The 18,863-nt window shown below is 44.5% G+C and overlaps 1 protein-coding gene across 4 annotated transcripts in view; it reads right to left on the reverse strand.

Annotated features, from left to right (window-relative positions):
- nr5a2 (nuclear receptor subfamily 5, group A, member 2) overlaps positions 1–17,919 on the reverse strand; it is a 183,216-nt gene extending 165,297 nt beyond the window's left edge. The window contains exons 1-5 of one of the 4 annotated variants that reach the window (XM_078561709.1): positions 17,576–17,919; positions 13,307–13,435; positions 7,953–8,071; positions 6,688–6,829; positions 476–1,122 (exon numbers count right to left, since the gene is read on the reverse strand). In XM_078561709.1, the coding sequence (XP_078417835.1) occupies positions 476–1,122; positions 6,688–6,829; positions 7,953–8,071; positions 13,307–13,435; positions 17,576–17,639 (1,101 nt within the window). In that variant the 5' untranslated portion in view covers positions 17,640–17,919. Of the gene's footprint in view, positions 1–475; positions 1,123–6,687; positions 6,830–7,952; positions 8,072–8,550; positions 8,699–13,306; positions 13,447–14,355; positions 14,495–17,493 lie in introns of those variants that run through there. The other 3 variants (XM_078561710.1, XM_078561711.1, XM_078561712.1) reach the window with 3 other exon arrangements.
- Positions 17,920–18,863: the final 944 nt, after the last annotated feature.

Below are 18,863 nucleotides of genomic sequence, written 5' to 3' on the forward strand. Positions count from 1 at the left end.
AATTATCACTGCAGGTTTGAGGAGGGTATGATAAGTTAACCCTGTGCCATTCAGATCAGGATAGATTCTAAATCTGAAACATGCACTTGGGTAGATTTCCATCTGTACCACCTAGATATAAAGTATTGCTTTGGGTGGAATGCCAGAGGGGAGATTGGGATGGGAATCTGCATACCTATGATGGATTCTGCCAATGGAATGAGAACCAAATAGTTTTTGTAATCAGCGTGTGTCCCTTCCCCTCCCATTTTTCCTCCCTTACTCTTCAACTTGGCAATAATTCTCACCCAGGTGATACAGATGAAAGTCTACCCCATTGTATTGAAAATGTGCTTTTAAGTAGCCAGCTCTTTTAAAATGTCAAATAGATAATAGATTAATGGAGCATCAATCTTCAGCCATTAAGGCACAACATAGATGGGTATTTCTCTCAATAACATTGTAATATAATTTTAATAAAAAATTAGAATCATACCTTAAGTTCTCTGAAGAATATGCTGCTTCGAGCCCACTCAACAATGGAGAAAAGGGTCTGATCTGCCATCTTACACATAAGCCCAAAAGTGTTGAGCTTTTCATGTTTTCCCCTGCTGGCCTGTTCTTGCTGTAGGTAGGCCAGGATCTTGGCCTGGACCTGGGGTTCATCTGGTTCACACTTCAAGAGTTCCACTATAAGATGTGGGATACTAGATGGAGAGCTGGTCGGATAGGTGTCCATGTAAGAATAGCCCATTAGAGATTCTGGGGAGCTAGTATAGGGGTCTGGATATTCTGACTTGATAGTACGACTTGGATAAGGACTATAGGTCTGATAGCCTTGCAGACTGCCATGTGTTGGCATTGCCATGCTAATTGGAGATGTTACGAATGGGCTTCGGTCATAGTCTGTTGGTGGCAAGGCAGGATGGTTTAGAGGTAGGCCTTTGGAGGCTGAATGGATGTTTTGGATAGCAGAAGATATCGTCAGGTCTGTTGGCATTGTCTGCATCACCTGAGTCATGGCTTCTAGTTTAAGTCCATTTGCTCGTATCAGAGCTTTCTTCTGCTGTTTCAGAGCCCTGTCCCTCTTGTACATTGGCCCAAACTTGTTTCGACCTCCACGCATGCGATCAGCTCTTACAGCTGTGGAATACATACATTATTAAAAATCAGTACTTTAAGTGATACACAAACAAGAACATGCATATTCATTCTATAAAATTCACGTTATTTTGATTTGTTTCTCAAACATTATTTCCCTAAAATAATGAATGAAAGAATAAGGAAATAAATATTGTGCACTCAAGGCCAAATTAGTTCCAGATAATTTGTAGAAGTTTTTATTAAAAACAGAAAGTGCTAAATACTCAGCAGGTCTGGCAGCATCTGTGGAGAGAGAAACAGAGTTAACGTTTCGAGGCTATATGATTCTTCTTCGGTTCAGTTCCAAAGAAGAGTCATACATGCTCGAAACGTTAACTCTGTTTTTCCCTCCACTGATGCTGCCAGTCCTGCTGAGTTTTTCCAGCACTTTCTGTTTTTACTTCAGATCTCCAGTACCTGCATTATTTTGCTTTTATTGTAGGCGTTTATGTTTTGTGCATCTCCAAAAAAGATACGAAGCATGTGAAATTAATACCTACTGGCAGTTATGTGGATCTTACCATTATACTTTACATACCGATTGTTATTTCATGTTGAAATAGAGATCTTTATTCCACAGAAAATGTGTCCACAAGCTTGTGCTTCAGGTCAGTTTACATTCATGTGACAGAAGCAAGCATTTTCAGACCCGCAGTCACACATGTGACTGTACATTAGGGATTTACATGTACTAAAATATCACTGTACAATTCTGCTCTGAATTGACTGAATAATCTTTACAGGGGCAAACAACCTTCATGTTCAATAATGGCAGTAAGGGAAAAATCAACACAAGGAAATATGGATGAATGCTGCACAAATAAATGAAGAACAGGTTCTTAGTATGACCAGGCTCTGTAACAAGCCCTGTTAGTGTCAGAGGCCTCTTCTTTAGAAAGTAATCTAATTTTTCATAATATTCTTTCATAGATTACAAAAACTACAGTATCTATCTGAAAAAAAGGGATTACCCTTACATTACATGCATTCAAATGCTGCTTATATGAAGAAAAGATACTATTAAATAAAGAGTTTTTACAGTGATTGCATTCTTCTGAAATTTCCTTAGTCAAGTGTTACTTTCAAACTTTTTAATTTGTTTCAGGTTCAACGTACTATGTTTTCTAAATCACTGCACCTATCTTGTCATTAGAGGCAGAAAATATTTAATCTCTATTTACAGCTCCTTTAACTATTTGTACTTGTGTTTTGCCTCCTCCTTTTCTTCTTCCTTCTGTTTGAATGGTGCTATACAGAGTCATATATTAGTAAAACCCCATTATAGTATTTCCCATGTGAAAATAAAACAAGCTCATTGAGACCCCCAATGTCATTGCAATATCTTCTAATATCTCAGGAATTAAAAAATAATTAAAACAAATCCAATGCAGCAGATGCCTTGGGATTCGTTTTAATGGTCTCTGTCACAGTAGTGTCTGTCACCACTGAGCACATCTAACAGCTACTGAAATATTCTCACTGAGCCAGTTTCAACTATTGGTGAATAAAGAAAAACAGGAACCTCTGACAGCTATATGACATGTTGAGACTGCTGTGGCTTATACATGAGGTTACAATTGGAGCATTTTATCTTAGAGATTAGTGCCCCATTAAAAATTTATTACAAGCCTTGTGTATCCATTATAAGAAATTTTGACAATTAGAGGTTCAAACATACATGGTAGAATGCAGACCAGTAACTAATTGTGAGTACTCTTGGGAAAACATCCTTGGCTTCATGAAGTCTGGTCAAGTGCTTTCATTTATGTGCCTATAATAGCGTTCATTTGTTATCAATATATATTTGCCATCAAAACATCTTGGAATATTGCAGTGAGCAAGTCTAAATGTAAAAATTGACTACAATTGTACTACAATTGTGAAATTCCTGTAATGGGATATGCCTGTATGGTGATATAATACAAGATTTGTATAATTCAGATTGTAGAGATTCTGAAAAGCAAAGCTCTTGGAAATAGTACTAAAGTTTTTTTTTGTTTAACTCTATTAGTTTTGAATGTTTACAGAAGAATTATTTCGAAAGGTTTTGAGCACAAAGGTCTAAGCTAACACCCCAGTTTAGTGCAGAGGGAGTGCCCGCCTGCCATAAGTGTCACCTTTCAGATGAAACATCTGAAGCCCCATCTTCCCTCTCAGGTGGATGAGATAGGTCCTGTGGCAGTATTTTGAAGACGAGCAGGAGAGTTACCCTCAGCATCCTGGCCAATGTTTACCCCTCAATCAACATCACAATAAGAGATCATCTGGTCATTATCACATTACTGTTTGTAGGAGCTTGCTGTTTATAAATTGGCTGCTGTGTTTCCTACATCACAACAGTGACTACACTTCAAAAGTACTTCATTGGCTGTAAAATGCTTTGGGATGTACTCTGTTCATGAAAGGCACTAATTAAATCCAAATCTTTCTGCCTCTATTTATTTATGAATAAGTTGCCAAATTATACATGAAAAGTGTTGCATTGGAAGCAAAGATTTACAGGTGATATCCTTATGGGGCTGAGATACAAGTGACCATGATGATGACAATGATGAAGTGCAGCCACAAATAACTCCAGCAGTGTTCCTGAATCTCACCCTTGATTCCTTAAATATTTGAGGGTTAAATGTAGTCAACTGAAGCTACATGGATTGATGTCAAATGATGTGTATTGATATGGAATGAAGTGGAGAACCGCAGAGAGATGTAGAGTTTTAAGTTGACATTGGGTCATGGGTGAGGTGGAGTAGCATGCACTTGTAGGGAGTGATGTACATAATTGTGTAGGAATAAGGAGTGATAGACCAGCATCAGGGGTGATCTTGTGGTTCAGTTGGTAGACCTCCTGCCCTTGACCCAGAAGGCCCTGGGTTCAAGCCCCCCTATGGAACTTGAAAATGGTCATGGAAAGAGTGATCATAATGTGGCCCTAGTAGGGTGTTAATCAGCCTATGAATCCTTCCAATACTTTACACTGTTCTCCAAAGGAGAAAGTGTGAAGATATAGGACAAGCAAAATGAATATATAATGTAGTGTGATGAAGAATAATGATCTAGGAAATGTAAAATGGTTACACTGGGTTAAAATGTTCTTCAGTCCAACATGCAGAGTGGCAATTTGTGAAGTTCTCACTTTTTAATTTTTGGCAAAATTAGAAACTTTGACAGAACTATCACTCCTACCACTCCTTTACTGAACAGGGAAAATGGACATGAACACATTGACACCCCATGGTGCAGTGTAGGGTAGGATGGTTGGAAGGGTTAAATTGATGCAGAAAGAAAGGGGATGGCCTGGAGCACATTAGGATGGCCTGGTGTGAGAAACAGTGATGTGCCAAGACATCGAAAGATGTGAAGACTTCGAGTGACCTTGGTTTGGCACAGGGCCCCGACATCGCATGGAAATGAAAGGTGACAGGTAAATGATGTTGGATAATTTTGAGTGTGAGTCCTGACATTTGTTTTCAGAGTCTATTTAAACGCATGGAATTCGGTTTCTGATCGTTTTAGTGCAACGGTGATTCATACCTGATCCTGATCAGCAAACTACAGGTTAGAGCTATAACTTAAATAATAGGCCCTAATATTCAGAAATTAACCGTCAAAATCGATTTCCTTTCATTTGGTGAGCCTTGCAACTTGCGATTCTCACATATTCTTTAGATGATAAGTCTTTTTGGACTCTTCAATAACAGTACAGGTACACAGCTCACCATCTACTCTTTCCAATGAAAACAACTAAGTTCCTCGATGGCTCATAACTCCTGTACTGAATAGATCAGAGTATCATTAAACCCCGTGTCTACATCCGGCTCGATTTAACTCTCTTCATGGAAGTATCGCGGTACCAGGCAGGTCCCAGCCAGGCTCATCCCTAGATTATCTGATCCACAGCGGTGCTGGGGATGATCCAATTGGCCTCCATACCCCTTGGATAGCAATTAAGGAGTGGGAAGCCTCGGAAGGGAAGGTTTAGGCTTCCTGCTCTCGGTGCCTCTTCAGCAGTTCCTGGCAGTCCACCATTCTGGATTTCAGGTAGGGCGAGATCAAACACGATTTTGTTTTTTAATGCTTCAGCCGCCAGGGTCGGGCACTTGAGGTAAGGGCGCACAATGTGCCTGGAAGCAGAGGCTGTCTGTCAGCCATGGGAGCATTCCCCAGTAAGGGGTCATGGCCTTGAGGGGAGAATGGGAGCTGAAGGAATGGACGTCAGCAGCAAAAATTGGCAACCAAAAGGGAAAGCGTTATTGAAAAGGACAGAACGCTTTTCGAATTAGAAAATTCCGATAAACTAGAGGCCTAGAGATGATAGTGATATCGGATTTATTATCAATCATAAATCAAAAAGTACACGAGTACACTTTATCAATTACATTATAGAAGGATTAAGTACCGTTTTCAGAGATCCAGTTGAAATATTTATTCTGTATATATTCCCGAATCCATTGTCGCTATCGCAGTATGAGCTGGGCTGCCCATTGTCTCAACTTCGAAATCACCAATTTAATTACTTAAGTTGGGCCGTGAGGTTGAGTGATAGTGAATTGACAATAATACAGGAACCGGACACTGACATTCACAGCCAGCATGTGAATAGACAAATGGTAAAGCTACAATCATCCCCCTCACCGTTTAGAAAGGATTCTGACCCAGATAAGCTGCAAAATGGTAACTGAGAACTACTGAACAATTGTCCTGGAATGAGCAATAGTACTGCCTTCAGCTACTGATATTGAACCTTCACACAGTAATATATATATATAGTTGTGTGTACGCTGAAGATTATGTGTTGGTTCCAAGTTCCCGTTGACATCACCCTCTATATAATCACTAATTGGTGGTGTAACAACATTGATTTATCAACTTGCAAATCTAGTTTAGATATTTTGAAATCAGATAACATACTGATATGCTGATTTGATTAAAATCAGTTTTAGATGCTTTTTAAAATAGATTTTCAGTTCCTGGGTAACTTTAGCGGCCGCTGTCAAATGCATCCGACACATCGGACTGAATACAAAGTCCCTCGTGGTTCTTTTCAGACTCACTTTCTTGAGCGGAGCCGCGAGTCCGCCCCTTGCTAGCTGTGAGTTAATGTCTGGATTATGGTAGTTTCGTGCAAATCCAAACACCTGGAGCTTTTAGGGAGAGGGAGGTGAAAGCGCTCGCTGTGCGGATTTCCAGTTCTGGTGCAGATACAATAAGCGAAAACAGTCTGTCATTCGGACAGAGCAGCTCCCTTGTAAATGCTGATGATTAGATTTTAACTTCACACTAGATTCTGTAAAATACGATCGAAAGCCTTGTCTTTTTATGGCGCTAAGGCTACTCTCTAACCAATTCAGCACAATTATTAATATTTAGAATGAAATCAAATTCTAACTGTGTCCATATTAGATGTCTGTACATACATTTTACCTGGACGTCTTTATTTAAACCTTCCTGTGTGATCTAGATTGTAGCCTCCCATGACCCCGGGTAGTTAAATCACTCCAACCCCTTCCTAAAGCAACCGAGCCAGCGGCAGAGAGGCTCTGGTTGCATCTGAAAGTTGCCCCTTACCTTCCAACTTCATCCCGACATTCAGGCATTTCTGAAAGCGGCAGTAGGGACATCTTTTCCGCTGTGTCTTGTCGATGGGACAGGTCTGGTTTTCTATACACGTGTACCTTTTGTTGTTTTGAACTGTGCGTTTGAAGAAACCCTTAGAAAGAAAGAGAGGGAGAGGGGGGGGTGGGGGGCGAGAGAAAGGTGAGATAACTATTTGGGACGCCGGCACATAACCAATTGCATCTTTTCCCTTCGGGGTGGAGGGGGACTTGTTCAATAAAACCCTCGCCATTTCGGGAAGTACCACCTTCGCTGAAGAGGCACCTACTACCCCCTGCCATTGAAACAAATCAAATGTAAAGGACTTTACTGAGGAGGGTCCGACTGCTGCCGAAATCAGAGGATTCCATCTGAGTAATGTTTGAGGGTGAGGCGTTAAAATCCGCCCCAGGAATTGAGCTGAAACTCTTTCGAGTTATCAACAGTCACAGATTGCAACTCTTTCGAGTACAATCACAGTTCTTGGTTTTCCGGGAGTGGGACATGAACCCACAACCCTCTGATTCAAAGGCGAGGGTGCTATGGACTGAGCCACAGCTGCTGAAGGTGCAGCGCCGAACTCCCAAATCGTGGTCAGGGATGGACCAATATAGCAGCAGCAAACAATCCAACCGATGGATAAATGGTCTGGCGTTGAGGGGGTGTCCCTGACAGTCACCGCTTGGGAAAAGGATCAGAGAGGGTCGCTCGAAGCACATGCCGACCCTTGGAAATGTTGGGGGGGGAAAAGCGTCTCCTTCAAATTCAGTTCTCAGCTGAACTGAAGGCCATTCTCACTCACTCTCTCACCAGTGGCCCACTTATTAAGAGGGATGGGGTGGGGTGCTGGAAAGTCCAGGTCTTATCCAGGTGTTACCCTGACCCCCCCCTCCCAACCCCTCTCCACCCACCCCCACCCCACCTCACCCCCCACCCCCCCCACCCCCCACCCCACCACCCACCCCACCGTCCCTGAAATAAGTGCAGAAGTGGCCGCAAGGACGCTGGAAGAAAATGCTCAAAACTTCCCACCTGCGACTGTGAGGGACAGAAACTTGCCAAAGGGGAAAGGGAGTTTAGACTAAAAGTGTGTTAAAATAGATCAAATATTGGGGGGAGGGGGTGGGGGGAGGTGGGGGTGGGGGTGGGGGGGGGTGGAATAACTGCACTGGTCCTCGTTGGATCGCGAACGGCCAACCAAAAAGGTGCGGAGGGGACCGAAAGCCGGCGCCACTAACCTTGCAGCTCTCACAGGTGAGCAGGCCGTAGTGATAGCCCGAGACTTTATCACCGCAAACAGGGCACAGCTCGTCCAAATCTTCATCGTAGGCATACTCCATCATCTTAAACTGGGTGGCTGCGGAGAGGGAAGAACAGCGCACTTGTTCAGAGAGCACAGAGTGTGAGGCAGACACACACACAACACACACTCACACACTCACAAAGTCAATTGTAATGACACCGCGCCGGGGTGTAAATCAGTTCCGCTATGAATACAACATCGATCGAGAGTCGGGCTGGAAGGGGGATGCACACGCGATTTATTCCCTTCCCTCTAGACACTTGAGAACTCGGGAGCGTCTAACAGCAGCCAACATGATGGGAGCAGAGGGAGGAAGCGATTGGATGGGAGGGGAGGGGAGGGGGGCACTTTGTACCTCAAGCTAAGGTGGAAGGGGGTGGGGGGTGGGGGTTGGTGTCATGATCATTTTTCTTTGGGGGGGGTTAATGACCATCACATAACAAGAGCTGGAATCTTAATACAGTTTTAGTTACAGAAAAGCAGGCGTAAGAGAGGAAAAAAAACCCCAAAACGTGCAGGTAATGGTAACGCACCTTGTGAAACTGACTGACAAAAACTGGTGTGTCCTTTTCTCAACACTAAGCTCGTCAATTTCAGGTCACTTTTTCAAGAATTCAAACTCGGGCAAAGCTGTATTGGTTCTCAGACTGACTTAGGTGCTTGGCGTCTGCGGGTAGGTGACTGCAATAAAATGTAAATAACTATTGAAAGAAAACTTTATGGGGACCAGATCATGAGAGAAATTCAGACAGCTGCTCGATGGGGTTTTTTCTTCCCCCCCCCCCACCCCGCCCCCCAAGCCCTGGAGGCCCGTGCGCTGCACAGGACAGGACAAGGGGGCTTTTAGCCCCTTGGTAAGAGAGAGAAAATCCCAGAATGAAATTTACCTACGGCGCTCTCGATCTATGGAGGTAACCGATAACTTTGGGCTGAGGGAAGGAAAGCTCATGGACCCCACCTGATTGCAAACGAGACCCAGCAATATTTAGTTCCTATCTTTGAAACTATTCCACCACGCTTGTTTTTGTTTTAAGAAAAAAACAGGTTATTTTGTTGATTAGTGACAACTTGAGGCGGGATATAAATTCTCACTAATTCCTATTTCATTTCCCCACATGTTCTTCAGCGTTGAGAAGTAACGTCACATTGTCAGACTCTGCATTTGGCCAAGCGGCTGGGCTGTTTGTAGAGTGAAAGTTGGAAAACCCCAAACAGCTAAAGCAGCGCAGTTTGCTCCATGCCGCTAGCCTTGGCAGTAACGTGAGCAGCCCTGTGGTTCATTCTCATATTGGATTACGTGACATTTAGTAACTGATCGTTATTTATGGCGAACACATTTTTAAAACCAACTAGAAACTCACCTTTAATGCCCTTTATTATACACGGCCAGAACCTCACCTTTAATAAAAGCCCTTCTTTATACACGGCCAGAACCTCACCTTTAATAAAAGCCCCTCTTTATACACGGCCAGAACCTCACCTTTAATAAAAGCCCTTCTTTATACACGGCCAGAACCTCACCTTTAATAAAAGCCCTTCTTTATACACGGCCAGAACCTCACCTTTAATAAAAGCCCTTCTTTATACACGGCCAGAACCTCACCTTTAATAAAAGCCCCTCTTTATACACGGCCAGAACCTCACCTTTAATAAAAGCCCTTCTTTATACACGGCCAGAACCTCACCTTTAATAAAAGCCCCTCTTTATACACGATCAGAACCTCACCTTTAATAAAAGCCCATTGCACACGGCCAGAACCTCACCTTTAATAAAAGCCCATTGCACACGGCCAGAACCTCACCTTTAATAAAAGCCCTTCTTTCTACACTGTCAAAACTTCACCTTTAATAAAAGCCCATTGCACACGGCCAGAACCTCAGCTTTAAGGGCCTGTATTAAAAGCTAGCCGAATCTCACCTTTAAGGCCCATCATAAGCAACCATCACCTCACATTTACGGCGGTCCAGCAGAGAAACGGCCAACTGGACCAAGAAATGCCTCAGAGAAACCTCCCGGCCGGCTGGGGGTATGGAAATACTATGATCTGTCCTCTGGGTTTACTTGCTTGGCTGCAGTGCCAAAGATTGTCTGGAATTTAGTTCATTGTCAGGTCGGACACTGGATCATTTACAAATGCAACCAGAGGAAGCCTCGCTGGATTTGAAAGAAAAGTCACGGCCCATAAAATAGATTCCTGCTCACATCAAGTATAACATTTCCCATTGTACCTCTCAGCTGAAACATTTTGGAAACGTCAATTCAATGCGCAGATCATACAATAAAACGTTCACTGCCTCTGTTATATACATATATATATATAATTATATAATACTAAACGATTGTCCGGGTTTCATCGGAAAGCAGTTTCTTTCAAAGTATATATATTGGAGATTTCTATTTACTGACAGCCTCTGCGAATCAGCAGGACTGTCCTGAACTGAACGAGTGTTTGGTGCTGAATGCTGTTATTGATCGGAAACTGATTATTGGGAGAGAGAGAGATAGAATAAACATCGCTCACTCCACAAAACTTTCCCCAACTAGACCTGTAAAGCACTTGGCCTGATGTGGTTACGAACAGAAATGTACAGCCACAAATGCGGATCTCGGGGGGATGGATCTGGTGTGTAATGTTCACGCAGTTGGAAATATTTCGATGCTCCCTGTAATTATTGAAATATTCGATGCTAAACGGGTCTAATCCCCCACTTCGGCTCCGGGCAGTGTTGACGGTTTAAAAGTTCACATTCTTTTAAAAAAAAATTCTTTTGGAAAGGTGAAATGTTAACTTTGCTTCAGAAGAAGAGAGAAAAGAAAAACTGCCGCTGGACTTGAGGGACCTGAGGAGTTTCAAATCGAATTGAAGAATTATATATGAAATGACGCCTCTCATCAGTCTGGGCTATTTCAGGTCGTTCTATGTGCAACTTATCCGCGATCCGCTTCAACCTCTCAAAGCAAATCTTCCTCAGGTGAGAGGGGGTTAGAGGTTTCGCTTGGGGAGTAGCGAGAAACGGGAGAAAGCGAATCGACCCCCACCCCCCCAACCTCCCCAATTTTGCGACTGTCTTTCCCATCGACTTGCAATTGTTATTTTCTTTCCCCCCACTACAAATTGGTTGGCTGAGATTCAGCGTGGCGGCGCTTCCTTTCCTAAGCAGATAAACCACCCCCACCCCCTTCCTCCCCTTGCTGTTGCCTCGGCTATTTCCAGCAGCCAGTGAGCTGCTCTATTTCTGGGCCCTCGTTATTTATATGCTTATTGTAATATTCTGAATTAAAGTGGTTGGAATAACACACATGCGCAAGTGCATCCCGCCAAACAGGTGCTTTTTAAGCAAGTGGCTAAAACCGGGCTGACCACCCCAGTGAGGCTTTGCAAGGCAAACACTTCACTTCCAGACACCTGGCCTTGCCCAGTTTCCCTAGTCCCTGGAATTCAAGCTGGTTGGATTCGGCGCCACCGAATATCCAAAAGACCAACTGAAGCAGCCCCCACTGCGAATGGAGGAGAAAGTCACCGACACTATGATGGTCTGCATGATGGGACTGAAGGTGAGACTGAAATACTTGGTGCAGTGAAAGAGAAACATTAAGAAGAAAAAAAAGAAATAACTGAAGAATTCTTGGAATTGTGAGTAGGCTTGGGTGATATTCTGTTGCTGTTCTGCCCAGTCAGGACAATACAAACACGGAGAGTTAAAAGATGTCAAAACGCTATTGGCCAGGGTGAAGAGAAACTGAAGTTTTTTGGCAGGTTTGGGTAAAGTACAGTAAACGGGATGGCCACCCTACTGTAAGCAGCAAGCCCCTCGTGTCTCTCCTGCCCTTGTTAACTCTGTTGACTGAGCACTGGTTGAAGCAGCGTGTTTTTACACAAAGGCCCAATGTGCTTCACAATGCAGCCACTCCGAGTGTCCCATAGGAAGTCCCCGTTCACTTCCAACAATGCAGCCCCTTCGGGTTGGCCCGCTCACCTTACCGAGGAGTCAGCTATTCCGCATTCAGTCCCCGCGGCGGGACGTCAGCCCCAGTCATTTCTACACACACACACACACACACAGGGACAACAGGGGAAAATTGCCTGGAAATATGGATAGTCAGCGAATAGAGTTATAAGTCGCGCTGTGATTAAAAAAAAGACAAATGATGGTCGCACAGCGATCTCAGGCCTGGGGAACAAGAAAACGAAGCGCGCCTTAACTTTTAGTTCCAATTTATCAACTAGCAAGAAACGAACCTGACAGTAACACGTTTCCCTGTCTATGTTAACGTTCACTTCATGTCAAATTAATGTCGGATTCTGATTTTTGTTTTAAGTTGCAGGAACACCAGAGGCTCTGTGTGATGATACCCTTGTCCTGATTTGACGGTCTACAGGATGTTGGCCTGCTTTGTAGACGGGACTGTTAAAACCCAACCAACTAGCAGGGGCCGATTATTCCAACACGCCAATATTCGGCGCGACCATACATCCGTGTGGGTTATTTCACTGTGAGCGGCGACGCTTTTGACAAAGTGACATTTGAACCTCCATGTAACCACACAGGGTTCCTTCCGCTCTGGTTGTGAAATTGGTTATCTAAATGTATCCTTTCTCGGGCATCCTGAACGATTCCACCCCAACCTCCCCCAAGTTTCAAGCACTTCGCCGCTGAGCACTTGCTGTCTGGTGAAAGCGGCCGCTATCTCGTGTAACCCCCCAACCTGCTGAGTTGTAAAATCACTTCTCCTCCCGGGAGTTGAGTTTTAACACAAGTTAATTCCACGCTCACACACACAGAGAGAGAGAGAGAGAGGGGGGGAGAAATTAACTTTTTTTTTTAGCTTGTCAGTTTGTAAAGGGGGCAGTCAATGTGCACTCACACCACAGCAATCCACATTAACGTCAGCTCAGTCAATGGGAGTCAGTAGCTTGTGTGTGGCTCACCCCACCCCAGCTCGGTCTCTGGTTTTGGCACGGTGGTTTTCCGAACACCTTCACAGAAACGATTCTTTCTGCACCTCAGGAGCATTCGGATTCACGGGGCAAGGTGGGGTGGGGTGGGGTGGTGGGGGAACACGCAAATATCGACTGTCCTCTTAGAGTCTTGAACAGGGCTTGAGCGAAATGTTTGCATATTCTTCCTCACATGCGTTAGTTATAATACCTGATGCATTCACAGTCAAACACTCCCCCCACCCACCCACCCACCCACCCCCCAAGAACCTCGGTGTCCCCCAGATGAACGGTTTGTTTAATCGATGAGTTGATCAGGGTTGCTCAGTACAGAAGGCAGCTCTCTTACCGTGCATTGTTCCTGGCATCCGATCCCCATGCGAGCGAGTAATAGCAATGGATTCTGCCTCGGCTTTGGGCAGCATGACACTGCTCCCGGGCTGGCTGGGGGGCGACGCTCCGTCCAGTAGCCGAAGACCTGAACGGAGAGAGACACAGAGCGCGATAGAAACAGATTGACTCGACTTGCGGGGATGAGGTTGACTGTAACTTGAGCGAGAAGTGTGTGTGTGTGTGTGTGTGTGTCTGGGTGTGTGTTTTGTCAGCGTGTGTTGTAGGAAGAGTCAGGACTCATCGTTTGCCCCCCTCCCCCGGATCAGACTGACAAGGGCTCATTCTAGCCTGTCTAGCATTGAGGGCTTGGCTGAAGTTCCAATCTTTCGCTTCCTCTTCACCCGCGCTTTCCCAGCCTTGATTACAAGCGACCTGGAGCCCGCCGACCAATAGGGTCTTTGGCCGGACCCAGCGTCAGCACGAGTGAGCCAATAGCAAAACACTTGGGGGGGCCAGGAGCGCCTCCTGAGCCCGCCCCCTCTCCCCGCGGATAATATCAACATTCCTCCAGGAATAAACAGTTCAGAAAATCAAATCGGATTAATATCCTTCCTAGCCTTTCCTGGGCTTTACACCGCATCACTGGCCGTTCACCACTATCCAATTTTACATCCACTTGACAAAATCCCCAGATCTTTTGTTATTATTCGATGCCTGACATGACATGTGTCGACATAAAACCTTGCAGGAAGTTTTAACCAGGCTATGACCCGCCGCTAAGTAGAATCCTAAAAGACAGGACATCTAGTGTGTTTGGCGCAGTCCACAGTGACTGGATAGAGTGAAGTGTGGACCTGACAGTCTTGGCCTTGGCAGCCGCCATTGAAGTGATGTGTGACCCCAGACCTTGGCGGGACAGCAGCGTGGACCTGACTGCAGCGGAGCAGCATGTTATGAAGTTGGGGCGGTGGGGTGAGCACAGAAACCGGGTTCATTTCGTACAACGGGAAACTAGTTGCCCCCCTTCCCCTCCTTAAGCAATTTTTCACCTCATACGATTCGTACCTGCTATTTCCACAAGACCTGTTGGGGCTATACTATCCCGAATGAATCAAAAGAGAGCCTTTGCATCCCGCCCTTCCTGGAACTATCAGTCCACAGCTCATTACATAGATGTGAAACAGTATTAGTTGCAAATACAGACCATCAAAGAGGGAACGGGAGAATAACTTCAATCTGATATCCCCAAAAGTTTGGTTTTGCAGGATCATTAACGTTATTACTCGAATATAAAATAAGCACGCCTATCAGAAAACGGTGCGGAATAGCGGAATATTTTTGAGGTATTTCTGGCGTAATTTGGGAAAAATCAGCGCGTTTTTATTTCTGTAATTCGATTCCGCGTAAATACAACTCCAGTGACAACTGTCCCAATCAGCTTCGCCCGTTTCAGTATATCCAAAGGACGGCTGGAGTTGGGATTGTCAGAGGAGGGGATAAATTGCTTAAAAGCCACTTTGCTGTTTCACTGAGACGGTTTTGGTGACGGCTGGTTTAATATTCTAAATCCGGCTCCATGTGACCCTCATAAAATCAACCTTAGAGTACCCGTAAATTCTCGCCAGGCAGCGTGTCCCTGGCTCATTCAAGTGTGCTGCAAGTGGGCATCGTCACATGAATCGATGCCTATAAAAACTGCTCGTTTTTGATTAGAAGGCGGTCCTTCTGCACAACGTATTCGATCCTGCAACTTTCATAACTTCACTGTTATTTCCATCAAATTTCAACTAATTGTTGAATACAGCACATTAGGGGAAAAAAAAACCCCAATTCACTTAGGACAGAGCTGTCATTCTTACCGGAGGTGTCTGGTGAGAGCAGAGCTAAAAGGTGCAGTGGGAAATGGTCACATACCCAGCTTCACTCGTTTACTGTTGGAACACTTCGTCATTTAAACCTAGCCGTGTATTAAATAGCTGGCAGGGAACAATTCCCCAACCCCAAAAACTCCACTTGATAGTTCTAGGAGATTACACTCGACTGTAGAATCAATCTGGAATATTAATCTTTAATCTGTCGGTTAAGAGAGATTCCTGCCATTTGACGGGCGCTGCAACAACCCCCCCCAGATGTACTCCAGCCAAACAGCCTCATATGTGCTGTCTGCGAACTCCACTGCAAATGTAACACTATCCACATCGAGTTGGCCCAGATTAAGCCCGCATTGTCCCTTTGAGAAGCGACGGTCATTAATACTACCAGGCTATTCTTTCTCCGGCTCCTGACAGCACACATACTTGGAAAGGTCTCTCTCTCTCTCTCTCTCTTTCTCTCTATCCGGCCAACACATTACATCCAACTCTCGGGAATTCGCCAACAAATCCAGCAGAGCCAGGAATAAAACACAGGGCAAAATTTAATTATTGCCATTTGATCGCCTCCCTCCCAGGCTCACAAGGTTCATATTTTTATTTACTTATCAGCTCTTCTCCCTCGCCTTGATAAATATATCTATATGATGAAAATACCCGACCAATACAAGGAACTAAACAGCAATTAGCCGATAACAGCTATTTAGGGAAAGTCCAGCCTGAAGTTGACCAAGATGTTACGTTTCCCGTATTTAAATATATTGCAGTGCAAGTTTGTGTCATTACCACACTGGTAAACGATGCAACTTGGACAGTTTTATCTGTTACTGGTCTGTCGGATTGTTAAGGGTCAATCTGACTGTCTGTCAATCTGTCCATCCATGAATCCATTTATACACCATCAATACTTCCACAAAGATAGTTGCATAGTCCAGTTATCAATCTTGCTCCCTGGTAGCTCTCAATCAGTATTTTAATAATGCTATGGCATTTTCGACAGGGGCCACACGCACCGAAACAGATAGACATCTCGGTTTATTTTTAATTCCTGTTTACTGAATGTACCTGTCTTTTTGATTGTTTTTTCTCTCTCTACAATGAGCTGGTTTAGCAATTACTCCCCTCACATTGACACCAAGTGCAGGCGCCTTTGGAATCTCCATTCGTCTGCTTTATTTCTGTAAAAGTGAACGGGTCGAAATCATTTCAACCTTGCCCTTAGCATTGCGTGGCTGAATCCGTCTGCTCTGCTCCTGAAATCACTGGCCCGGGATGTAGGCGTTACACACCTTTCCCCACACATCCATCAGGAAGGACGATTTGGGAGCAGCTTCGGTTTTAGCACAAGAAAATAAAATAACGTAAATCCCCAAACTCAAAGGGAACAAGGCGAGAAAGTCTAAAAAGATTTCAATGGAAGGGAGCTGTCTGAGTGTTTGATGTTCAGTTTGAATTCTCTTTAAGATGCAGACGCGCAATGTAACAAATCAATAATTATACAGGTTCTATATCTTCGAACCTATTACCCCAAAACTTTCAGTGTGCTTTATATCATCAGGACATTCACCCTGCTTAGCTACAAACCGGGCAAGACTGTCTTCAACTAAAATGTTAAAGTGCCCGGAGTTCGCTTTCTGGCGCCGACCTGGTTGCTGGGCCAAGCCTATCCATCGCCAGCAGATAGATAACTGTTCACCGTTTACAGGGCCGCTTGGAAAGAATCCTTTCCCGGCATCAGCTGTCAACAGACAACCAACCGGACGCTGCTGATCCGCCAAGCCTGAGAGGCAGCTCTGCCAGTCAGGCAGCGGAGGGCCTGCCTGCCAAAGGGTTAGTGCCTGGCACGTCTACTCAGCCCATCTGAGCAACCTGCTGTGTTCCCACCTGACGGGAGCTCACCCTCCCCTTAGCCTCATTTCGGGATAATATGGCCCCATTCAAAAGGGAATCTCACAAGGGAATCTTGTCCGCCTCTATTAGAGACTGCCCAAATCCTTCAAATAAGGGTGTTTTTTTTTTTACCCAGTACAGGTACAGGGCACACACCTTTCCATTTCGAAATGAAACAAGAATTCTTAGAAGAATTAAGGTGTGACAACTTAATAAAACATATCAATAGACCCGGAGGACTTAAATAAACACAAGGCACCGACAGGAAAAATTTACCATTTGACAGCTAGATTTCTTTATTAAGTTCCCAGCAACTAGCAGTCTGAAGAGGGATGCAGTCATAAATTGCGATGGGGTTGTTAAAGTTTCCCATTTTTGTGACCCACTTGCCCCCCGCCCCCCGTGTTTCCCCAACACACACAGGGGATGTGTGTACACCTACCTGTGACATGCTTGAGTCCTGTCAGTTCTCTAGATCCCTCTCAGTCCGAACGGGAGCGCTCAATAAATGAAGTCCCACTTACCAAGAGTTCTCAGGTGAGGGTTTATGGACGCCTGTGAGATGCCGAAGGAAGGGCCACTGGACATTATTGGCTGCCAATCCGACGCCCTTGGATGTGCGGGTTAAAACATCAACTGACACGGGTGCGGCTTGTAAACTTTGCCGACCTTGGGATGAGAAGGTGCAGTAGTAACCTTCCCAGAAACTGGAATTAAAATACCATTGCAGGTTTGGGGAGGCTGCGATGCTGCATGTGCCTGGCCGGACTCTGATCTTCTCCTCGTATCAATGACCTGTAGTAAACCGTGCGCGCCATTAACACGCTGGCTTTTAGTTAGAGGGTGGAAAATTGGTGACTTGCCACAGGCCCAGCATGGCCACATGATGCTGCCCAGGTTGATAAGAAGGCCCTGTTATAAACTAACAAGCAAGCAAGATAAGAACGCTGTTCAGATAATGGCAGATGAATGATTAACCAGAAGAGGGGTGAGAGATGTTGCAGTCCTCCGGCTCAACACTATAGTTCTAGGTGCTGAGAGAGGGTCAAGAGATCACATTCAGTGGATAAGTACCTGACCTAACCGTACACCGGCATTTGTAAACGAATACTTTGTGATTCACCCCTTTTGTGTCATTAGCAGTTCAGTCAGTGAACTGTCGGCTGTAGATATTTTTCATTACTTTAAACACTCTTCTGCTGATTCCTGCCAATCACTTTAATACTATCTTTTTTTGGTTTGCAAAACTATGATTGGAGATTTTGACTGCAGTATTTTTGTAATTACCTAATTCATTTTTCAGCTGTAGGTCAATAGGTGGATTCCACTGGTGTATAAGGATTGTAGGAAACACCAAAATGAAAAGGATCAGCAGCGTGAGCCTTTCACATGTTAGTCGGTGTTCCATGCAGTGAATGCATTCCTCCCATGTTTCTTATTTCAACCAACATCTGAGAGAGCTGTTGAGTGGAGGATCAGGCATGTTCCTCCAGCATGCCTCCTAGTATCTACTATTGATAAAGTCTTGGGAAAAGGCTGTTATTCACTTGTCCTCTTTGGGAAATTATTTGAGAAAGGGAAGAACATTATAACAACATCTTGCATTTATATCCATGTATTGGGTAGGGGGAAGAGGGAAAAAAAATGTTCATTTCAATTGCTAAATACTGTGGGTTGGAAATATTCCCAGGCATTGACTCAGCTCCAGCCTTATCGATCATTACTCACTCATTCACTAAGGCTTAGTTATACATTAAATGACAAGTACAGTTCCATCTTTGTTCTGGAAAGAGAAAATGTTGCTAACCTTTA

Source organism: Cetorhinus maximus, chromosome 17, assembly GCF_964194155.1.
Source record: "Cetorhinus maximus chromosome 17, sCetMax3.hap1.1, whole genome shotgun sequence".
Classification (NCBI taxonomy): Eukaryota; Metazoa; Chordata; class Chondrichthyes; order Lamniformes; family Cetorhinidae; genus Cetorhinus; species Cetorhinus maximus.